The sequence below is a fragment of the Condylura cristata genome, unplaced genomic scaffold, assembly GCF_000260355.1.
Source record: "Condylura cristata isolate star-nosed mole 26May11 unplaced genomic scaffold, ConCri1.0 scaffold00023, whole genome shotgun sequence".
NCBI lineage: Eukaryota > Metazoa > Chordata > Mammalia > Eulipotyphla > Talpidae > Condylura > Condylura cristata.
This window is the reverse complement of record NW_004567124.1, coordinates 19,701,313-19,722,562: the sequence shown is the minus strand read 5'-3', so window position 1 is coordinate 19,722,562 and position 21,250 is coordinate 19,701,313. Positions and strand designations below refer to the sequence as shown.

At 38.4% G+C, this 21,250-nt stretch overlaps 2 protein-coding genes across 3 annotated transcripts in view; one reads left to right on the top strand and one right to left on the bottom strand.

Moving 5' to 3' along the window:
- SHC4 (SHC (Src homology 2 domain containing) family, member 4) overlaps positions 1–21,250 on the bottom strand; it is a 115,278-nt gene that overhangs the window by 38,518 nt on the left and 55,510 nt on the right. For both annotated transcript variants that reach the window (XM_012728620.1, XM_004687820.2), the window contains exons 3-5: positions 14,961–15,024; positions 11,527–11,646; positions 3,365–3,418 (exon numbers count right to left, since the gene is read on the bottom strand). In XM_012728620.1, coding sequence (XP_012584074.1) covers positions 3,365–3,418; positions 11,527–11,646; positions 14,961–15,024 — 238 coding nt within the window. The remainder of the gene's footprint in view (positions 1–3,364; positions 3,419–11,526; positions 11,647–14,960; positions 15,025–21,250) is intronic.
- EID1 (EP300 interacting inhibitor of differentiation 1) lies at positions 5,468–7,229 on the top strand. The gene has a single exon (XM_012728621.1). It carries the CDS (start codon positions 5,556–5,558, stop codon positions 6,129–6,131), a length of 576 nt encoding a protein of 191 aa, XP_012584075.1. The 5' UTR covers positions 5,468–5,555; the 3' UTR covers positions 6,132–7,229.

Here is a 21,250-nt window from a genome sequence, read left to right as displayed (position 1 = left end):
AAAAAAAAAAAAAAAGCCACTTGGTAATTCTGACTTTTATTGAAAACAGTAAACTGATGAAAGATAAGATTTTAATAATTAAAGATGCTTTTTGTTATCTCAGTTCTCAGGGAAAAAAATACACACAATGCCATTTGCAGAATTAGAAGTATGACTCTCTAGAGGGAAGATGCAATCAGCTGGCAGGAAATAAAAGTCCATGTTTGTAATACCCTCAAGGACAATCACTTAATAACCCACAATGAATCATACAGGAAGCGGATCTCAGGGTCAGCATAACTTGTCTCCAGTTATTTTTTAAAAAATAATACACACCTAAATAAGTTACTCTTAAGCAAAACAGTAAAAGAAGGTTTCAAATACCTTCTAAATAAATGACCTTATGTCTGTGAGCTTTCTTTTATAGTACTGAGAAGGAAAGCAGTATTTGTTGGGTACTTGGCTGCTATTTTTAAAGCTGAAGAGGAGCAGGATGCTAGTCATGCCGTCAGGTGTACAGATGACAGGAGGGAGCTTGTGTGGCCTCTCTTGGCCTCAGTTTCCTCATCTTTCAAACAGTCCCTGACAGCCTTTGAGTTTTAAAAGTCTATTAATTGTAAATATTTGGGAGAGTTTAAAAAATGTTAAAAGTAAAGCCCAAATAATGAGCAGAAAACATAGGCAGATGTCTTTAATTTTGTGAGATTTGTAATGCATTTTTGAGACAGAGAAAGTGTATACAACACAGAAACATCACCAAGGGATGACAGAAAGAAGACAAGTAAACTGTTTTTGAGAAGAGCATAAAGGTGAGGGTGAGTGGAGATCAAGAGGTAAAGAACCTGAGTGGGAATCTGGTGGGCACTAGAGGGCTATATGGGACCACAGAGACTTTTCTTCCTACACCTGGCCCCCAGTTTGCTGTGAAGCTGTAAACTGCTCCAACGAGTTTCCTTAAAATATGTAAGACCATGTGCTAGCTATAGGTGCAACTGTTGTCTCTGCTACTAGATGCCAGACACGGTGCAGGCAGTTCACATGCAGCAGCATTTCACGTAATTCTCACAAGATCATGAGGCCTGGGTGATCATCTTCACCTCACAGATGAGGGTGGGGTGGCACAGACGTAAGCCTGTCAAGTCTACTTGACTCCAAAGCCTGGCTCTCCACCCTATTGCCTCTCTGGGCTGAGGATAAAACTGTTCTCATGGGGCCGTCTCATGCCATTGCTCAGGATCCCTCTAGTTTTCTGTTTTAAACTCAAACCAGGAGGCTTTCTCTCCCACTACAGAGAGCCCAGGGGTCCCACTTAATTTAGTAGGCACAACCTTCCCACAGTGACTACAAATTCTTTTGGTACTGCAGTGTCTTGCTGGGGTGAAAGAAGTAAAGAACCAAAGGCACGGGAAGACAGTCTAAACAGAATTGGGGCTCTGGAATACTATGACAGACATGAAGGGGGTGCCTAGCACTTAAGGAGGATTTGTGCACTTATTTGAAAATGACAGCAATTTAAATCACAGGATAATTATTCTTCACGCTACACTTAAAGAACGCATTACTTTAAACATCTCAGAAAATATCTGCATCCTTCCTGGATGACCTAATCACAGTGGTTTAGGAAGAAGAGAGGATGCTGGTCTTTCAGTTTAGACACAAGTCAACCTGGTCTGGCCAAACAGTACCCCTTGGTGTCGCTGTTGAGGCCAGATTACTAGGTGGGATGGGTAAGGGGGTCAGATTCAGTTGGAGCTCACACTGCAGCTCCTAGTCAGCCAGCTGTCTGCCCGCTGCTTGCTAACAGATCCACCCTCAGCCATCTGTGGCTTCTTTTGTGGGAAAGGTAGCGTTCTTAGAATTTGGTTTATTTTTAAATGCTGATAACTTCAAACTATTTTTATTTAAAAATAACTATACCCCAAACTAAAGGTGAGGACACAGTGAGGCCCAAAGATGAAGCTGAATATCCATTAATAAAAGAAACAAAACAATTATTTGAAAGGCTGATTTTCTCTCACAAGCTTTGAAGAAATTCTGAGGGAGGTTGTCCACACTTGGCATGTTTAAGTACTTCGTCACTGGTAACCACGTAATTATTGAAATAGTTTTAAGAATGGGCTAATTTAAATTGCACTTAGGTATATATTTCCCACATTAAAAAATGACATCCATACCAGAGACAAAAACTTATTTAAATGTTTAGATGCCAGCAAAGGAAACAATGACAGAGTAACTTCACAACATTTTTCCTTTTAAAGAAAGGTAATTACATTTCTTTTTAAAATATTTACATTAAAACAAATCAAAACTTTGCAGAGACACCACATTTCATTTTTACTTCCATCCCATGCCTCTCTTAGGTTTCTGAGTTATGTGTCCTATCATTTACAGCCCTAAATTGCATTTTCAATTGGAACAAACCAAATGTAGTAGACAGAAGGAAAATAATCAAGTATTAAATTGGAATGTGTGTCTCATTTCTGAAGGATATAATTTTTTATAATTTTTAATAATAGTAGAGAAGGCACTGTCTTCAACACATTTGTAGAGAATGTATTCCCTTCTCTATACATTCTCAGTAAGAATAAGGTCTGCTTATGTTCCCCATTTATTTTATTGACATTATAGATGGCAATCATTATGAAAATCATACTCTGCCCTTTTCTAGCCTTCCTACATTGACAGATACAAGAGGGAAATAACCCATGATATCACAGGGGAGCAAAATCCTCCTACTCCCTCAATTTAAACAGATGTTCCCCTTCAGTCACAGACTCCCTAACTTCAAAGTCCACAGTTTTGTTTTGGTTTTTATTCTGGTCCAGAAATGATGCGGCAGAGTCAGGAAATGACCCTTCACTCTGCAAAGTGACTTGGAAACAGAGACCTAGCTCAGTCCTCACACACTTGATGGGAAATGGACTCCTGGTAAGGAGGAACTATGAGTCCTCTCTTCCAGCCCAGCAGTCCCTCCATGAGTTTCTGCCTTCCTGGTTCCCTATTATAATCAGATGTCGTTGCCTAGGTTGACAGCATGGATGGTAAAAAGGCATCCCCTCATATGTCAAATTCAACTGATTAGTAGGATCTGCCTGGAAATCTGACATATGTAATATGCTTGTTTACCATAACTTAGCCATTATCAACAAGAAACTTTTGAGATAACACAACACAACAGACACTTATTAACTCATCTATTCACTCAGCTATTTTAAAAATCAGTAACAGGAAATGTTTTATCAAAAACAAACTCGATTATGTGCTATTTGTTGCTATTCACAAACTAGTAAGATATTTGGAAAACATATGTAGTAGTGAATATGCTACACAGGGAAGTTTTTTTTTTTTAACTCTGAAAAAAGAATATTTATGAATCAATACTTACAGGATCCCCTCCAGAGGCAAATGAAATAGACTGCATGTGGTGATTGGCAATAATCTGGAAGAGATAAACAAATTAAATATATAAAATGCCAAGATGAATTACTTCTCATTCACACAATCAAAGGGTAAAGGGCATGTATTTATTTATTTGTGCCTTCTCAGCACCTTTTAGGAAACCACACCACCCACATTCCATAATAATGTCATTGAGACCAGGAGGTTAAGGTGGGTTTCACTCACTAAGTTGCAGCTCACTGTCCTCAGTGATGTATATTATCATTAATACCCAATTAGACACTGTATAGGGGAAAGAGAAAGAAGTATGAAACTAGCAAAAATAGTATAAGGCTTTTTGGAAAACCTCACTCAATACTATATATAAGACCTGAACTAATATAGATCACCTTTATGAATGAGAACAGAAAGTGTAGAGACACCAATAATTTCCATACAATTCTGATTAAAATTCCAACAATATCATTCACTTTGCATGCTGCTTCTAAAATTCACATGGGCAAATAAATGTGCAAAAAAAAAAGCTAAGGCAATTTTTTAAAAATGAGATTTTTCTTATCAGGTGGTAAGACAAAGACATATTCAAGCTGTTTCTAAAATTTGTATTGAAGAATAAATGGAGAAGCACTAAGGCAATTTTTAAAGAATAGAGACAGTGTTTCCTTATCAGCAGGACATAATTATAAAACTATAGAAATTCATAGAACAAAAGGCTAAAAACAGACTCATATTCATAGACTTTCAGCCTGTGATAAATGTGGTACCACAGCAGACAAAAGAAGTGAGTGGAGCTAGCTGAATTAGCTCTCTTTCTAGAACCGTCTTTCTCTTTCAAAAATATTGGGAGACAGATATTTCTCTCTCAATAGAGAGAGAAAAATACACCAAAGAATACCTTAAATTTGATTACACAAAAACCCATTTTAAGATTTGCGTATGAGAAAGCGTCCCCTGAAACAGGGACACATAACAGGCTGGAGAATATATTTGCAACATCTAAAACAAAGTATTCCCATAGTTCCCCCCAGTGAGAAAAAAACAAACAAATAAGATCAGTGAACTTTCAGAAGTAATAAAATATTTGATAAATATTGAAAGATAATCTCCCGGAAATCAAGTCTATGGGGGAAAAAAAAAAACAGGATACCATAATAAAATGGTTAACTTTGTTAAAGTTCAACAAAATTGTACGTGGGAAAGGTGTGGATATTTTCAAAATGGTTAGAGCTTACATGTGTACAACAACTTTGGCGGTCAATTGGATAGTATTTATTAAAACCCATTATCCCACCTTTCACTTCCAGATATTTACAGTAGAGAAACACTGTTATGTGTGGATGTTCTCTGTCTGATAGCTTGTAAAATCAGAAACTCAGAAATTTGTTCAGTTAGGTCTCGAGTATAGCTATACAAATATTAGAGGGTTGGTTGGCATGTTTTCTGAGTTGAACACAGTTGTGAGACCAAAAGAACCACAATAGAATTTCCCAGAGACATCAAGATCCGTGCAAAATCGAACAAAAGGACTTAAAGGTCGCACACCAGATCCATAGTGTCAAGTTGCCTCCTATGAAAAGAAATGGGACTCGGTGTTTCATCCTAAATTTTTAATAAAAGAAGTCAGACAATACAGTCACTTGCGAATTTAACTCTCTTAAACGAGAAAAACTGAGCAGATCTGTTCTTAACACGCTGATGTGGTGTTGAGACTGTTGTATATACAACTTGGAGGTGGGGGTTTGTAACTCTTTAGCGTGTTGACAGTAAGTAGTTAAAACCGAAGAGATCTGCGCTCTTCCAGGGTGGGAGGAGGAGAAGCAGGATTGGGCGGAGGGAGAGGTGGGGGGACTGGAAAGCGGCTGGGGAAGAGGGGTCGGGAGGGAAACCCCCAAGTAGAGCCTTTTCAAGCGCTCAGCATCACCAACAGCAGAGCCCTTAAGTGAGGCGGAGACTCAGCGCTGTTGTTGCACTTACAGTGCACGAGTTTGAACGAGCAGAACCAAGACCCCGAAGGCGGGGACCACCGCGGGCAGCGCGCCAAGAGGGGGCGGTGTCTGAGGGTCACACGTACGCACGAGGTTACGCAAGCCTGGGGCGTTTGCGCAAGCGCACAACCTCACGGCCGCGTAGCTCCGATCTGACTGAAACGCTTTGCGAGAGCTCTAGCGCCTGGCACAATGTCGGAAATGAACGTGCTTTGCGAGCTGTATGAAGAGAGCAATGACCTGCAGATGGATGTGATGCCTGGGGACTGTGACTTTCCGCAGATGGAGGTAGGCGGCGGGAGCCGGGAGCCGTCCCCGAGCCCCTCCCGCAGCGGGGCCCCGCCACAGATCGAGGAGGAAGGCCCCATGGAGGAGGAGGCGGCCCAGCCAATGGCGGAGCCAGAGGGGGGACGAGGCCTTGCGAATCGGCCCAGCCCGGGGGAGCAGGCTGGCCAGATCGCGGGCCCCGACTTCGAGAGCGAGGATGAGGGAGAAGAATTTGATGACTGGGAGGACGACTACGACTATCCGGAAGAGGAGCCGCTGAGTGGTGCGGGCTACCGGGTGTCGGCGGCCCTCGAAGAGGCCAACAAGATGTTTCTGAGAACATCCAGAGCGAGAGAGGCAGCTCTGGATGGCGGGTTTCAGATGCATTATGAGAAGACCCCATTTGATCAGTTAGCTTTCATTGAAGAGCTTTTCTCACTCATGGTTGTCAACCGTCTGACCGAAGAACTCGGCTGCGATGAGATCATTGACAGAGAGTAGTTACGTTGCTGTTAAAAGAGGAGGAAACAACTTGAGACAACCAACATTCCACTGTCTCTTGGATTCATTCCAAATAGTTCCGTGCCAATGCAAAACTTGATCGTCAAAAAAAAAATTTTTTTGTTGTTTTGGTTTGCAGAATGGAATAGGGCAGTGACTGCACTGTTGTTAAAAAAAAAAGAAGAAGAAAGAAAGAAAGAAGAAGAAGAAGAAGAAGAAGAAGAAAATTGTTGAAGGAAAGGATTTTAGGACTTTTCAAGAATGTCCTGAAACACCTATGGCTTTGACTTTGTTATTGATCCAGATTATTTTTTCCTTGCAATGGGGAAAAAAATCTTTCATGTTTCACTGTAAGAGGTCTTGTTACAAGAATAAGCCACGATCAAGGCGAGCCCACTGATACTAACTGCATAAGGAAAAATAACATATCCAACTTCAGACATGAGCTATCTCTGCAGTATTTGGACTGAAAGCCTATGAGAAAACTGAAGATTCCACTGTGATACTTCCAAGTGATATTTATCAAAGGCTAAATTTTGAGTGTAAGATAAACTGAATATTCTTCAGTATCCCAAAAGAATAAGCAAGCCCAAAAAGTAATATGATCTTGTGTGTTTTATCTTAAAATGTGTTTCTAAGAGCATCTAAAATTTCATGTGTACTTGTATCCTAATCAATTATAAAGCTACTACATTTATAATCTGTATTTTAAGAAATTTCATTGTCTTGACCCAAAAAGTCAAAAATTAAGATGGTCCTAATAGAGTTTCAGATTTATGTGAAAGTACAAAGAAAACCGACTGTTCCTCCCATAGTAGAGAAATTTTGTTTTACTTGCTCTCTGTTTTTCATTTAACTTTACAGGCAAAGACTGGTTGAACTTCATATGGTAAGAACTGTTAAGTAAAAATTGTCAAGTAAAAGGAAAGCCCTATTTCCGAAAAAGACTTTATGAACAATTACGCTGTCAACCTTGAAAAGTTTAAAAGCTCCCCAGAAATCCACCTCAGTGTCTGGTCTCCCTGTCTCCTCCTCTGATTAAGCTTGTTATTGGTTATGCACCAGCATTCAAGATAATAAAATTTCTTGTTCTGTGTATTTTGTTTGTTTGGCTAATAATAATGCATACATATGTCCTCTACTACTTTTTAATTATATAACTGTATTACTGCAACCATTTTGTTATTTAGCCACTATAAGGGAAGTGCCCAAACAGCAAATAATTCAATTTACAGGTGAACTTGGGGAAATTAATCTTAATTCCTATAAGAGAATTGGCAGTTTAAGGAAACCTGCCCTATCAATGAGCATGTTCCTATGGTTACTCATTAAGATGCTGTCAGAAAAGTGCCCGGTGTATCAGTAGGTCTTAAAATTAGTAAGATATTCCTGCTCCATTATGGCAGTAAAGAATACTACCAATGCAACAGGACAACTCAGTGGCTTGTTTATGTTATAGTCATCTATTTTAAGGAGGGGGGTTCTTTTCAGCAAAATAAGGGATTGACAAGGATGATCATTATAGTTTGGCGGGCAAGAAGAAAGGATGGGGGAAAGACTAGGTAAAATGTTGGCACTTGAACACCTCAATCCTAATGTCTCCTATGCCTCCTTTCACTGCTTTTTCAAACAGGTTGCTGCTGCGGTCATAAAGGTATGGATAGGTAATTAACTGCTTGGCTGAATTAACAGTAATATGGGAGGGAGGGGTTTGGGAAGGGGAAGGATACTAATATACAATGAATTGATCAGTTACATTTACCTCTAAAGATGCTAGGCTCAGAAAAAAAAAACAGGTCTATAAAGTGGTAGGTGTTACTCCATTTCTCTTTGAGTAAGAAGGGGGGAAAACCACTCCTTCCAGAAAAGTGAATCCTCTCATGTTTGTTGGGAGACAACTGAAAGTCATTTACTGAAGATAGAAAATGGTAATATTTAACATCCCTTTCAGGGTTATAAAAACACTTGTATTTCTTTTAAATGTTAAAAAGACATCAATGTCTCCATTACTAACTTTCACCGATAGCCTCAGGTCATGAACTTAAACAAGGTTAATACATTGTGAGAATTAAATGAAGATGTACCTGTATGTCTCTAGACAGATAAAGAAAGGAATTCTGGAGAAAGTCTGATCCTGATTTTGTGATGGGTGAGAATGGGGAGTGGGAAAAGGGAATTTAAAGGCACACATTTTGTGTGTGCAAACAGGACACACCTATTTGATTCATGTTTATAATTTTAAATTCTTACATAAACACTACCTCATAATCCAGAAAAAGCAGCAAAACTACCAGATAAAAGATTGGGCAACCCCAGAGCTCCAGTGAGAAGGGAGAAAGTATTTGATTCACCTTTACATGAAGAAGGTATGTTTTTCGCCATAGCCACCAGTGTAGTCTCCCCAAATGTAAACCAAGTGACCAGTTATTGTACTTGTACCACCATTTTTTCTTGTATGTGGATAGTTTGAATCATTACTTGCCTGCCCTCTAGCTAGTTAAACTTGTCTTTCCCTGTGGAGATTTAAGAAAGCCTCCATCTGCCAGGTTTACCTTCATTACCACTATTACCCTTCTCAGTTTTATTTGCTATAAAGTTGGTGGTAGGACTATAGAAACAAACTGAGATAAACATTTTAGCTTAAGCCTCTAAAAGACTGTATTAAAAGAATGTCAAGAGGCCCTCCCTGGTGGCGCAGCGGGTTAAAGCACAGCACTAAGAAGCAAAAGCCACCTTAGCATGAGTACGATCCCTGCCTGCCCCAGAGGTGACCACATGGCGTGGCAGACCTCTCCTGACCCGCCTGCTGTTCCCCTCAGCAGTGTACTTCGTGGATCTGCCTGTTCTGCTCCCTACTCTGTCTCTGGTGAAGCCTCTCGCCACCACTCAGCCTCTGGCTTGTACCCCAGTTCTGTACGCACAAATAAATAAACCTTAAAAAAAAAAAAGATCTGTTTGAATTTTTTAAATGAATATACCAAAGCCCGTATGATTTTCCAAAATATATTTTCCTATATCTGAATATAGTGAGTTTTAAAAGTTGTAATCATTATGTGTTTGATATAATTTTATTTTCTGCCTCTGAGGTTCTCTGATATTTCCTGGAGGTGAATGGTTACATTCTTGATGTTCTCTGTGATTGAAGACAAATGGGAACCATCTGACCCATAAATGTCCTTTGATCTAGGAATGTGTCTATAAACTTGAGTCTGTTTTGTATTTTCAGTCTAAAGTATGGTTTAGAGGTTAAGATAGTGAGAAGGCATTATTTTTTTTATATTTGTCTTAGAAATTCAAAGTGGAACTTAATTTAAAGGAATTGAATTAAAAAGTCCTTTTGTCATGCTATATCCATAAGTCAGTGCTTATTGCTTTCATCCCTTGGACCTATTAGTTGCCCTTTTGATGGGAATATAAAGTTTTTTGAATTGAAGTATCCAGATGCACAATTTTTCTTGCTTGTGCACCTCATCCTTTATTTCCCCCAGGTTTTGGCCCCACTCTAGTAATGGGCCAAACACAATCACATTCCCTGCCACTGATACAGAAAAATTTTTAGTCTCTCTCAAATGTGGCTCACTGATACAACTACAAAAACAGAAGTCACTCATGCCTACTGTTTAAAATTATAGGTGGCAACAGCACCTGTAGTTAAAGTGGTCTGAAAAAGGTTGTGAAGGTAAAGAAGTGCTGAGAATAAACTAATAAACTAGGACCCCTAGCATACATACCACAACTTGATTCTTACTGAGTTCCCTTGCATTTCAGTCACCCCTTGCTGGCTCTAATTTTGTCTACTCCTCTTCCCCTATAAAACTTTGTCATGATTCCAAGGCCCCTATACTCAATGATATCTTATAACTAAAAACATCACACATCCTTGAGAGTGAAATGAGAGTGAAAACCAAAAGTAAATTTGACATCTACTGATGTGTTGAAGGCGCACCATCTGAAAGACTGAATGACTGTTGCACCAAGCTATGTGTACCTTCCACATAACAGACCCAGAGTTTCAGCTGTCCTTATACCAATGATATCACCTCTTGGAGAACCATCAGGACACGACTAGACAGGAATCTATTTTGAATGGTTTCATATTGTGTTCCTCTATAGTGTCTTATACTACTGTGTAAATAATACATTGTATTCTGCTTTTAAACTTAGAAAATAAGGCATCTCTCAAAACTGCAAGTGAAATTTTTGGCAATAAATAGAAGTCAAAATGTATATGAGTACACTGACATGTAACTAAAATGTTATAATATGCTTTCACTATTAAGTAGTGAGTTTATGGAAAGGTCAGCGAGAAGAAATGATTAAGGAAATAGTGATATTAGGTACCATGTGCAGGGCACATTAGTAATAATTCACAATTTTATATACTCCTTTAATAGTCCCATGAGATGTATACTATCACTAAATCCATCTCTTAAGAAATGCTAGAAATAAGTACTATAATTCTCATTTCATTGAGGGGGGAACTGATGCTGAGAGAAAAATAACCTGCATATTAGTGGCAAAGCCAGGGTTTCAACCACTTTTTGACCTCAGACCTTCTTAGTGTTTTGTCACTGCCAAGTACATATTAAAATTTCCATGAGTCCTTGAGCCATAGCATTCCATATAGCAGAACCTTAGGTTCACAAACTTCAAATCACAACATCTTAAACAGAAAAATTAAAGACTCTAACACACACAAGGAACTGACATAAGGATTTCATTTTAAAGATTCTAAAGGACAATTGAAAAACAGTGCCTCAGTTTAAGGTACACATTTAGCTCAATGCTTCTGCATCTTTAATATTTGCTTTAGCAATATTGTTTTTGACAAATAAGGTTCACCATGGAAATTCAGATATACCACAATATCACAAGTCATCAAAGAGAAAAAAAATGTGTTTGTACAATATCATCTTATAAAACCTTTCAACCTCAAGGTTTGAAAGAAAATGTTTGCTACTTAAATTTCAGATAGCTAAAAAACATTAACCCTAACATCACCCTTCCCCTTTGTCCTTAATTTGCATTCCCTAGTCCAACATGCTATCTGGTTCTGGTAATAAAATTGCTTTCCATTTGGGGAGGGTAAAAGGAGAGTAGTCAATGACTGACTCAAGGATTTGAGTTGCCAAATGGTATTTATTATGTTCTTTGCACCTTAGTTATTATCCAAAACCAATTAGGTAGGAGCAAAAATGACCCAATTCTATAGCCCAGTGATCAAGTGATAGGCTCTTGTTACATTTACTGTTATGCATGAATTCTCAGCAGAATTTTTCTCTTTTATTAAATCATAGGGGTAATTTGTCTGAAATGTTATTTTCCGTATTATGTACAGGAAACTGTAGAAAAAATAGAGAACATGTCAAACTATAAATGACATTTGTGATCTTACCTGTTGGTTGTCAAGATTCATCAATGTGAGGCTGCATGTTGAGATGATCAGTTTTATATTCATTCCCGAAAACTGCAGATTACTTTTGCCAAGAACAGTTGATTGGAACTTAACTGGAGGCTTTAAAAATAACAAAACAACATTTGAATTTATGGTTTTTGTTACAGAATGAATGTGTATGCTTTTTAAGTGGGCCACTGCCCATATTTTCCTCTCTGTGTTACTTTACATAAATCAAATAAGATGGAATTATTTTTAATAAAATGTTCTTAATTGGAATGCAGCAAGTTCTTTAGTACACAGGAAAATCTGAGTCCTTCAAACTTTTCTCATACAGTCCTTTCTCCCTACATGTTGAGAATAGGCACCTGCTTTATAGAAAAGGAATTCCTTTAAAATATATATATATATATATATAAGGGACAATATATATATATACAGAACTGGGATTCAGGTCAAAAGTGCAGTGTCAGTGAGAGGATTCTCCAGAGACATAGTGGGGAGCAGAAGAGGCAGACTGACAAAGTACACTGCTGCTGAGGGGAGCAATTGGCAAGACAAGCCACACTATATGGGTGACCTCCCCTGGGTCTGGGATAGAACTCACTGAAAAGGCTGCAACCAGCTTCATAGTGCTGTACTTTAACCCGCTGTGCCACCAGGGAGGACCCAAAAAGGAATTCCAATGAGGGTTTGGACTAAAACTCTCAAGTTCTTTGAACACCTCAGGCCATCTTTTTTAAGGTTATTATCTAGATTTATCTTGACAAATTCAGAAAATATGAAAAAGACAATATAACAAAAATTATGAGACATAATACAAAAAAAGAAACAGTGCTAAGAAGGTTCTTTATAGTTATAAAGGCTTACATTATAAAAGAAGGATGATCACAAATCAACAGTATAACTTTACAAATTATAACAACTTTAAAACTGTAGCACATGCTAACCCCAAAAGCTAGCAGATGAAGGAAAAAGAAAGATTAAAACAGGGATAAATGGTACAGAGACCAGAGAAACTCAACGATCTAAAGACTGGTTCTTTTTTAAAATAATAATAATAATAAATAAATAAACAATAAAATTGGCAAACCTCTAGCTAGCTAGAACAAGAAAAAAGAGAGAAGACTCAGATTACAAATGAAAGTAAGGACATTATTCAACAGAAATGGAAAGAATTTATAACTGTACTATGGACAAATGTAGATCAACAAGTTGGATTCCTCTAAATGAAATGACAAGTTCCTAGAAACAAAACCTTCCAACATTAAATCATAAAGAAATAGAAAATGTGCGTGAAACAATAACTAGTTAAAATTAAAAAAAAGAAACAAAGCTACAAAATAAAGTGTTGTGTTGATAAGAATGTAGAAAAATTGAAAAGCTTGTACATGTGCACTCTTGATAGGGATGCAAAATGGTACAACCACTGTGGAAAATAGTACTGTAGCTCCTCAAAAAAGTTACAAATAGGGTTATAATGTGATCCAGCAATTTCGCTTCTTGAATTTCACAAAGATTTTGAAGCAGGAACTCAAACAGATATTTGCACATCCATGATCAATGCTGCATTATTTACAGTTGCTAAAGTTTGGAAGTAACCCAAATGCCCATCAACAGATGAATGGAAAGCAAAGTGGGACATTATTCAGTCTTAAGAAGGACAGAATTCTGATAAATGCTAAGTATGAATGAACCTTGCGGACACTGTGCAAAGTCAAATACACTAATCACAAAAAGACAAATATTGTATGGTTTCATTTATATGACTGAGAGTAGTAAAAATCATAGAAACAAGAAGTTTCTATATTGTCAGGGGATGGAGAGAGGGGAGAAAGCAGAGAGCTATTGTTTAATGAGACAGAGTTTCCATTTTGTGAAGATGAAAAGAATTCTGGAGATGGATGGTTGGCATGGTTGCACAGCAACATGAATGTACTTAATATCACTGCAGTGCTCACTCACAAAGGGTTAGGCTAGTAAATCTTATGTGCATTTAACCACAATTTTTAAAAAAGATTATAAGAAATTTTGAGTGCTCAGAAACACCCTTGGCATATATTAAGTACTTAATACATGTGATCAAAGGAAATTATCTCAAATACTCCTTTTTTTTCTTTACAGGTATATTCTTTGGAACAATAACAGTTTCACTTGTTTGGTTTTCTTTTGTTTTTGTGGCAAGAACTCATTCTGAAATGAGTCTGTTCACTGGAATCAGCCCTCTTTTGAATTCACTCAGTTGAAGCATTCTACTCACAGAGGTGTGAGGAACAGGAGATAGCTGGTGGCTGGGGTTCTGTTAGTGAAACTAGTAATAGGGTGTTCTAACAGAATTCAAAGACATTGATCAGAGTTTTTATACCATGAGGCTCATCTGAGTCATTGGATGACATTGAGCACGGCGCTATGCGAAATGATGAATGACAAGAAGTGAGGCAGAGTGCTATGGAAATAGAGCACTAAGCTGGGTATATGAAAACCTGGCTTGGACAGCTGGTTCTGACCTTGATCTTCCTTGTGATTTAAGGCAAAACTCAGCTCTTTGAGCTGCAGTTTGGTAGCTGGCAAGATGAGATTGTTGGGCTGAGAGGGCTCTAAAAATTCCTTTCCTTTCACATTCTACAATCCTATTCTTTAAAAGCCTCCCCTTTGCACACTTCCCCTTTGTACCTCCCCTTTGCACACTTCTAAGCAACTCAACATTCTGAGATTGATAGTTTAATAGTCATAACATTAACTACCATCCCCACTGAATATTTAAAATATGGCAGGCACTGTTAGACATTTTGTAGATGTCATTTCATTTGATTCTTACATGATTCTATAAAGTGCCATCTTCCCTCATTTTACAGGTGGGCAAACCAAGGATGCAAAAGGTGAAGTCATTTGTCCATGATCATACTGTCAGTAGGTGGCAGAGGCAGGATTCAAATTCAAGTGTATCAAACATCAAAACTTGTACTTCAGCAGGAAAAGTACCAGCACCCATGTTTCCATTTGAAAATAGGCCAAGGAGTTAAAAATGTATAAATGTTAAAATGCAGAATATATACATTATTAAATAGAGAAGGGAGAAGTCACTGTTCTGGTTATCTGGTGCAACAATTTAATTTTCAAGGAACAAGATCAGTCTCCTAGAGATGAGATACCATGTCCCAAGGTGAGTAAAGATTTGCAACCCCCTTTTCTGACTTGAAGCCAGATGCTTTCTCCACTCTGCTTCTCTAAGCCTCAGCATTTCAGACAGTGTCCGGCGAGTCAGAAAATCCTGAGGGACAAGAAAAAGACCTAATACAGCTCTGCTACCATGCCAACCACTAACAGCCATTCTGGACCTGATGCCCTGTGCTAGAATAAACTAGCAACTATTTTTATGTTCTCTATCCTATATTTAGGAAAACAGAAAAGAAGGAAACCACACCAATATTTACCTTTCGTTTTTTAATGGCTCTGGTGGCCCCAGGGACAGCATCACACAGGCGACTTATTGCTTCCCTACAGAACAAAAACCATATAAATTCTTAGTGTTGTGACCAGCAAGCAGCAAATGCGTGATAATGTTAACAAGTATTATGACGAAAATGTACACACAGGACAGGGAGTCTCACATCAGTGACCTTGCCCGCCAGCTGGACAAGAAAAACCACTAAGGTGAATCCTGCAGTTCAAATCCAGTAAACACCGTAATACTGACAGATTGCTGCACAATCAGGAGTCCAAACTATTCACTTCCTACTTGTCTTTTTTCTTTTTTGCCTTGAATTTTCAGGTTAAGTTGTGTGTGTGTGTGTGTGTGTGTGCGTGTGTGTTGTTGTTGTTGTTGTTGTTGTTGGCATTAACCAAAAAGGAGGGACAGAACTTAATTGTCTGTGAAGACTTCATAGCTTTACCATTAGCAAAATCTTTTCTCTGTTATGAATAAAATGCTCCATAGTAACTCAGCATGAAAGACAGTTAAATACAAAGGAGCCCAGCACCAGAGGAAGTTTAAAAGGATCGAGAAAGAACTGAAGTTCAAGGTGGTCTCAAATGGAGCCTTATTGACTAAGTTACTGCTATAAGCCATTGAGCTTTCATGCAATTTCACAGAAGAAAAGAAAATCAATAACAAATTTCCTCCTTTGCTTATTTTTCTGCCCTAACTATATATTGTACTTCCTGAGAGAAAAGCACCACTAAAATAAGTAGTTGCGCCTTAATGGAAGTGGTGAATGAACTGGCGCCCTCCTCTCCAGAAATGCAGTTATAACTAAGAGCTTTTGTCTCTGGGACTCAGAGCCTTCCTTACCCCCTCAAGCTTTCAGTGAGCATAATCTGAGCTTCCCCCTTGTGACTTTCAACACATATATTAAACTTTTCACAAAGCAAATGAAGTGCTTTCCCAGATGCCTTGGAGATTATTGTTTAAATTGGTAAGTTGTATTAACATACACACACATGCATGCATGCACACTTGTAACATGGTATGAACGTTTGTGTGTGTGTGTGTGTGTGTGTGTAGTACTTCATGTAAGTATTTTCTGAGATTTTTTTTTGATTCCCAAAAGTAAAGCAATTGAAACAGAATGGAATGTGAACCCATCAAAGAATAACTATATAAAATATATCTAAGATATGTATTTCTATCTAGTAGCACAGACCAGTGTTCTCAATGTTCTTCTAAAAGACACTTTCAAAGATAAGTAGAATTCCCAAAGATTTTAGGTATTTTGTATTTATGACGTGTTTTAGGGCAGAGTCCCATTTTTCTAGAAAAATCAAACTTCTCCAAGGTGTTAGCTTGCCTAGTTTTGTATTATTACCTGCAACAAAAGGGTAGAATAGCTTTTTGGTTTGGTGTATTTCCTCTGAATTTCATGCTGTGTTTCTCTAGGGTGTCAGCCTTTATGTCTCAAGTCAGAGGAATGACATATAGGGTTGGGCTCCTTCATTTGTACAGTTGACCGATGTTTTGAGTCATCTTACTGATTACTCAATAAGTAATGAGATTTAGATTATTGATCCAAATTGGCTTTTGGTACGGCCCAAAGAACTAGTTGAGCTACCCAGCTAAAGAGTTGGTATTTACCAAAGAGGTATTTGTAAAAAAGGTATTATCAGATCCTTTACTCTGTGAGAGCCAGCTAGGGTACTTTGGTGTGAAGAGCTCTCTGTAAACAATTTGAAATGATAAAGGAGGGCATTGATGCTGACAAATATGACAACAGTTATTAGAAGTTATTTTTTATAAAATACTTTGTCATTTTGGCCCTCCCTGGTGGCGCAGTGGGTTAAAGCACAGTACTGAGACGCTTAGGCCAGTTCTGCATGAGTTCGATTCCCGCCTGCCCCGGAGGTGACCACATGGCATGGCAGACCTCTCCTGGTGGCCTGCTGCTCCCCTCAGCAGTGTGCTTCCTTCATCTGCCCGTTCTGCTCCCCGCTCTGTCTCTGGTGAATCCTTTCGCTCTCTGCATCTCTGGCCTGTACCCCAGTTCTGTATGAATAAATAAATAAATCTTTAAAAAAAAAATACTTTGTCATTTTGGGAAGTGTCTCAGGCATTGGTTTCTTGATTCTTAGACCAACTGTTAGTGTCCTCTAACAAAAGTAAGGTAGGTTTGAATGAAAGGGAAAGCTTTATGGGATGAGCACCTCAAGCATGAACATTCCTGATAGAGTTTTGAAATTCCAGACAGAGAGAGGAGCATGCAATAAATAAATAAAATCCTTAATTTATGATATAAGGGGAACTACAGGCAGTTTGATATTTCTGGAGTTGAGGAGTGATAGGGTAAGAATGCAGAAGAATAGGAGTGTAGAGATGGGATTCAGGCCTGAAAACTTTGTTCTGTGAAGGACCAGATTGTGCATATTTTAGCCTTTGCTCTGTTGCAACTGCTCAACTCTGCCACTGTAGCTGGTAAACAATCATACACTATATATAAACAAAGGATCATAGCTGTGTTCCAATAAAACTATTTATAAAACCAGGCAACTGGTTATATTTGGCCCAAGAGCCACAGTTTGTCAACTCCTCGATTAGTTAATTTCACACAAAAGGAAATAGAAATGATTCAGGAAAATGTTCACATTCATTAAATTTTTTTAATTTAAAATTAAAGCACCTACAAGATACTTCTTATTCATTGAATTAGAAAAAGAGAAAATTACAAAATACGGTATTGGAAAAGATGAAAATTATTCCACTTCAGGCAAATTCATCCATTTCCAGGGGAAGTAAAACAATCTTCTGGGGAGCAATTTGGTAAAGGATGACAAATGTAATAAAGTAAATTCAAACTTTTGACAAGGAAGGGAGACTTTGTTTGGGATAGCTTAAGACGTTATAAAAGAAACATTTCTTTTAATGTAAAAAAAGTTTGTGATAAAGCTATAAAACATCAGCTTAGGCTATGACATTTGGAAAGCTAAGAATAAAGACTATCGAAATATGAATGGTGGCTCTATGTAAATTAATTGGGAGGGAAGCAGAATTGGAATATATATATGTATTAGTAGCAGCTATGTAAAATTAATTCTGTATAAATAATGATATAGAAAGAGCTTGTAAATACTTAGTTTCGGTTTTTGTGTGTGTGACTGTCTCCTTTTTTAAAATCCAGTTAATGCAAACAATGTGATGTTTTACTTTCACTGGGCAGCTGATTGCACAAATACTCTTTTTATATGTTCAGAAGGAAACAAAGTTTCCTCAGCAGGAGTTTTACCCAAGTGCTGCACCCCAATGGGTATCCCAATGGAAAGTGACACAGACTTCCCAGCGTTTGCCAACACCCACAGAGAGGTAGGACGCTGTTCTTGCTTTTGATAATAATGGGGGCTGGTTACATGTCTTTTTTTGTTTGTTTTTTGTTTTTTGTTAACTTATTTATTTTCTAACATCTTTGTTAATTTTTGTACAGTATCTGATTTCTCCCCTCAGGTGTAGTCCCTGTTGATCTTCCACCATATCACTTCTGAACCATCACCACATTCCTTTGTGCTCTTCCCTCCCCTATTGTGACCTCTCTCCCTCTTTCTCCCCTGTTGGATGCCTCATCTATAGTCAGCTTACAGGTTTTATCATTTTCCTGGCCCTTTGTTTGATTTCTTTATATTCTACTTACAAGTGAACCCACCCATTTCTTTTTCCTTTTGACTTCTTTCTCTTTCTTCTTTATTTCCTCCTCTGCTCCTGTCTCAGCTTGGACTTTAATCTCCCCACCGCCCATTTAAATTCAGATTTATCTTTTTCAGTTTATTTGGTAGTCTTGCCCACTTCATTCCCTGTAATTGCTTAAAGAAGAAAATCTTGGTATCAGCAACACTTTCACATTAGAGGTCCCTGCTTTTAGAAGGCTGCCCAGGCTTTTGGGGGGGGGGCTGGGTTCTGACAAAGGAGCAGCTCCTATTTTATGGTCATACTGCAGTGAGCACCTTATGGCATCATCTAATTGACCCTTAACAATCTCAGTTCAAGGCAGGTGTTGTACCCTATCTTATAAATATGGAAACTACACTACAGAGAATTTAAATAATACTCAGGTAGTGGGAGAACAGCCTGCATTGTTAGGTCTGACTGCAGCAGTCTCCAAGGAGGGACCACATTGTCAGGTGCATGAGAAAGAGAGACTCCCAGGCTCCAGGGATGGGGTGAAATAGTCATAGCCATCATGAACCAATGTGGGCAAGCACACACGAATCCACAGGCACATGCATTATGAACTTTAAAGTCAATTGAATCACCAGAACTCTCTTGATAAACAACTCTGTCCCAAAGTGAAGAAGAGAGAAACATGTGTTTATGAAGTAGTTTTTAAATTATAGAACCACGTTCATAACAGCTTCGTTCATAAGAGCTAACACATGGAAGCAATACAGTGTCTATCAACAGATGACTGGATAAGCAAAAGGTGGTATAGACACACAATGGAATATCATGCAGCCTTAAAAAGGAAGGTGGTTCTGCGATCTACCACAAAATGGATGAATCTTGAGGGCATTATGCAAAGTCTCAGAAAGATAATGCTTACCTCAAATTCTTAGATTTGAATTGTTATTCTTATTACAGAAATGTTAAGTTCTTCATCACAGTGATAGACAGGAAGAGGAAGTTGTTGGGGGCTGTTTAATGGGTAGTTTAGCTAATAAATTAAAGAGTTATACTGGGGTGGATGAAGTGGTGGCTGGCAAACAATGGGAGTATATTTAACTTCATTGAAATCAACATTTAAAAATTTGCTAAGATGACTAATTTGCCAGTTTAGCAAATTTTATGCTGTGTGCATTTTAGCATAATTTGAAAGAGAAAAAAATACCCCAAAAGTAGTTACTGTTCTGGAGTTGAGTCTCTAAAGAGAGTCATAGGCTCTCTCATTGCTTGTAAAAACTTTCCTGTTCCTGTTAGAGAGCTTTCCTGTTTTTCCTGTTAGAGATCTCATTCACCCTCATCACCACCCTCAGAATACCATCTGTGAACCTCTTAGGAATCTGGTGATCCCAGGTTAAGAATAACTGCTTAAAGTGAACAACAATGTGAAAAGCTATATAAATTAATAAATTTAACAAAATAAAATAGGAAAAAGAACCAACAATGCTATGGTCAAGATATATGTAAAGATTCTGAGTAAGTTCTTCGAGGTATGTAATAGTAGGGAAATAAAACAGTGGTATTAGTTTTAAAAATAATAAAATAAAATAACCTCTCAAATTCTGCTTCCTCAGCTGATAGGCGTGTTCACAAATCTCCTAAAACCCCAGCTAGGGAAGAGAGACATGCCTGCATTTTGTTCTCTTTCTTCACAAAGATCTTTTCTTCCCCCTCAGAGGAGACCAAGAGATTAACTGAAACATTTACCAGAACAAATAGTACTTTCTGTGCTTTTCTGAAGTTTCAGTCACACCCTTCACCTAAAGCGCTGACTTTACACACTGAGAAAGAAAACAGAGAGCCCCAGGCAGGGAATTCTCACAGAACCCTGGCTGCCCCCACCCAGTTCCAGTCTTAGCTGTCCAAGCTGCTCCCATTTCTGCCGGACCCTTTAGGAGCTGGGTTGGCCAGCTAGCAGACAGGCAGCAAACGCCCTCTTTTAAAGAGCAGAATTTTCAGAGTTTAAATAGCTAAAGATTTCCATCCTAGGAGTCTGCACTAGAAAGAAAGAGAAACGCCCCTCAGAAGCAACAGTGGTCACTTTGTTTATTGTTTTGCCACATGAGAGGGAAGGGGAGAAGTGGGCTGATGTAAGAGAATGAGAATGCAGTTGAAGATTTGCTTTTAAGCATATAAAACCCTGCCTACACCATAGGACCCAAAAGAGATATTGTGTCTGTTTTAACAGAGTCCAAGCTAATTATCCAAACAAAGCCACCTTTCTTCATTGAACCTGTGGCCACTACAGTACTTAATTCGCATTTTTCCGTGTCTTTAACCCTTAAAACAGTTAAACAGATCTGAAAGTGAGATTGCCTAGCCCCCTCCCTCCCCCCACCTTTTTTTAACTTTGGAAGGCAATAATGCAATCCAAGAAGAAGTGAGGTATTTATTGAGTGGGGGCAGGGCTGGGGACAACTTGTAATGAATGTCAAAATGCAGTTTCAATAAATGGGAAAGCCAGAGTCAGTAACATGAAACCAGGCAAATGGCTCAGTGGAATGGCTGAAGCCAACTCTCTTACCTACACACACACACACACACACACACACACACACAGAGAGAGAGAGAGAGAGAGAGAGAGAGAGA

Coding starts and splice junctions, on each gene's coding strand:
- EID1 (XM_012728621.1), top strand. CDS start 5,556: ATGTCGGAAATGAACGTGCTTTGCGAGCTGTATGAAGAGAGCAATGAC.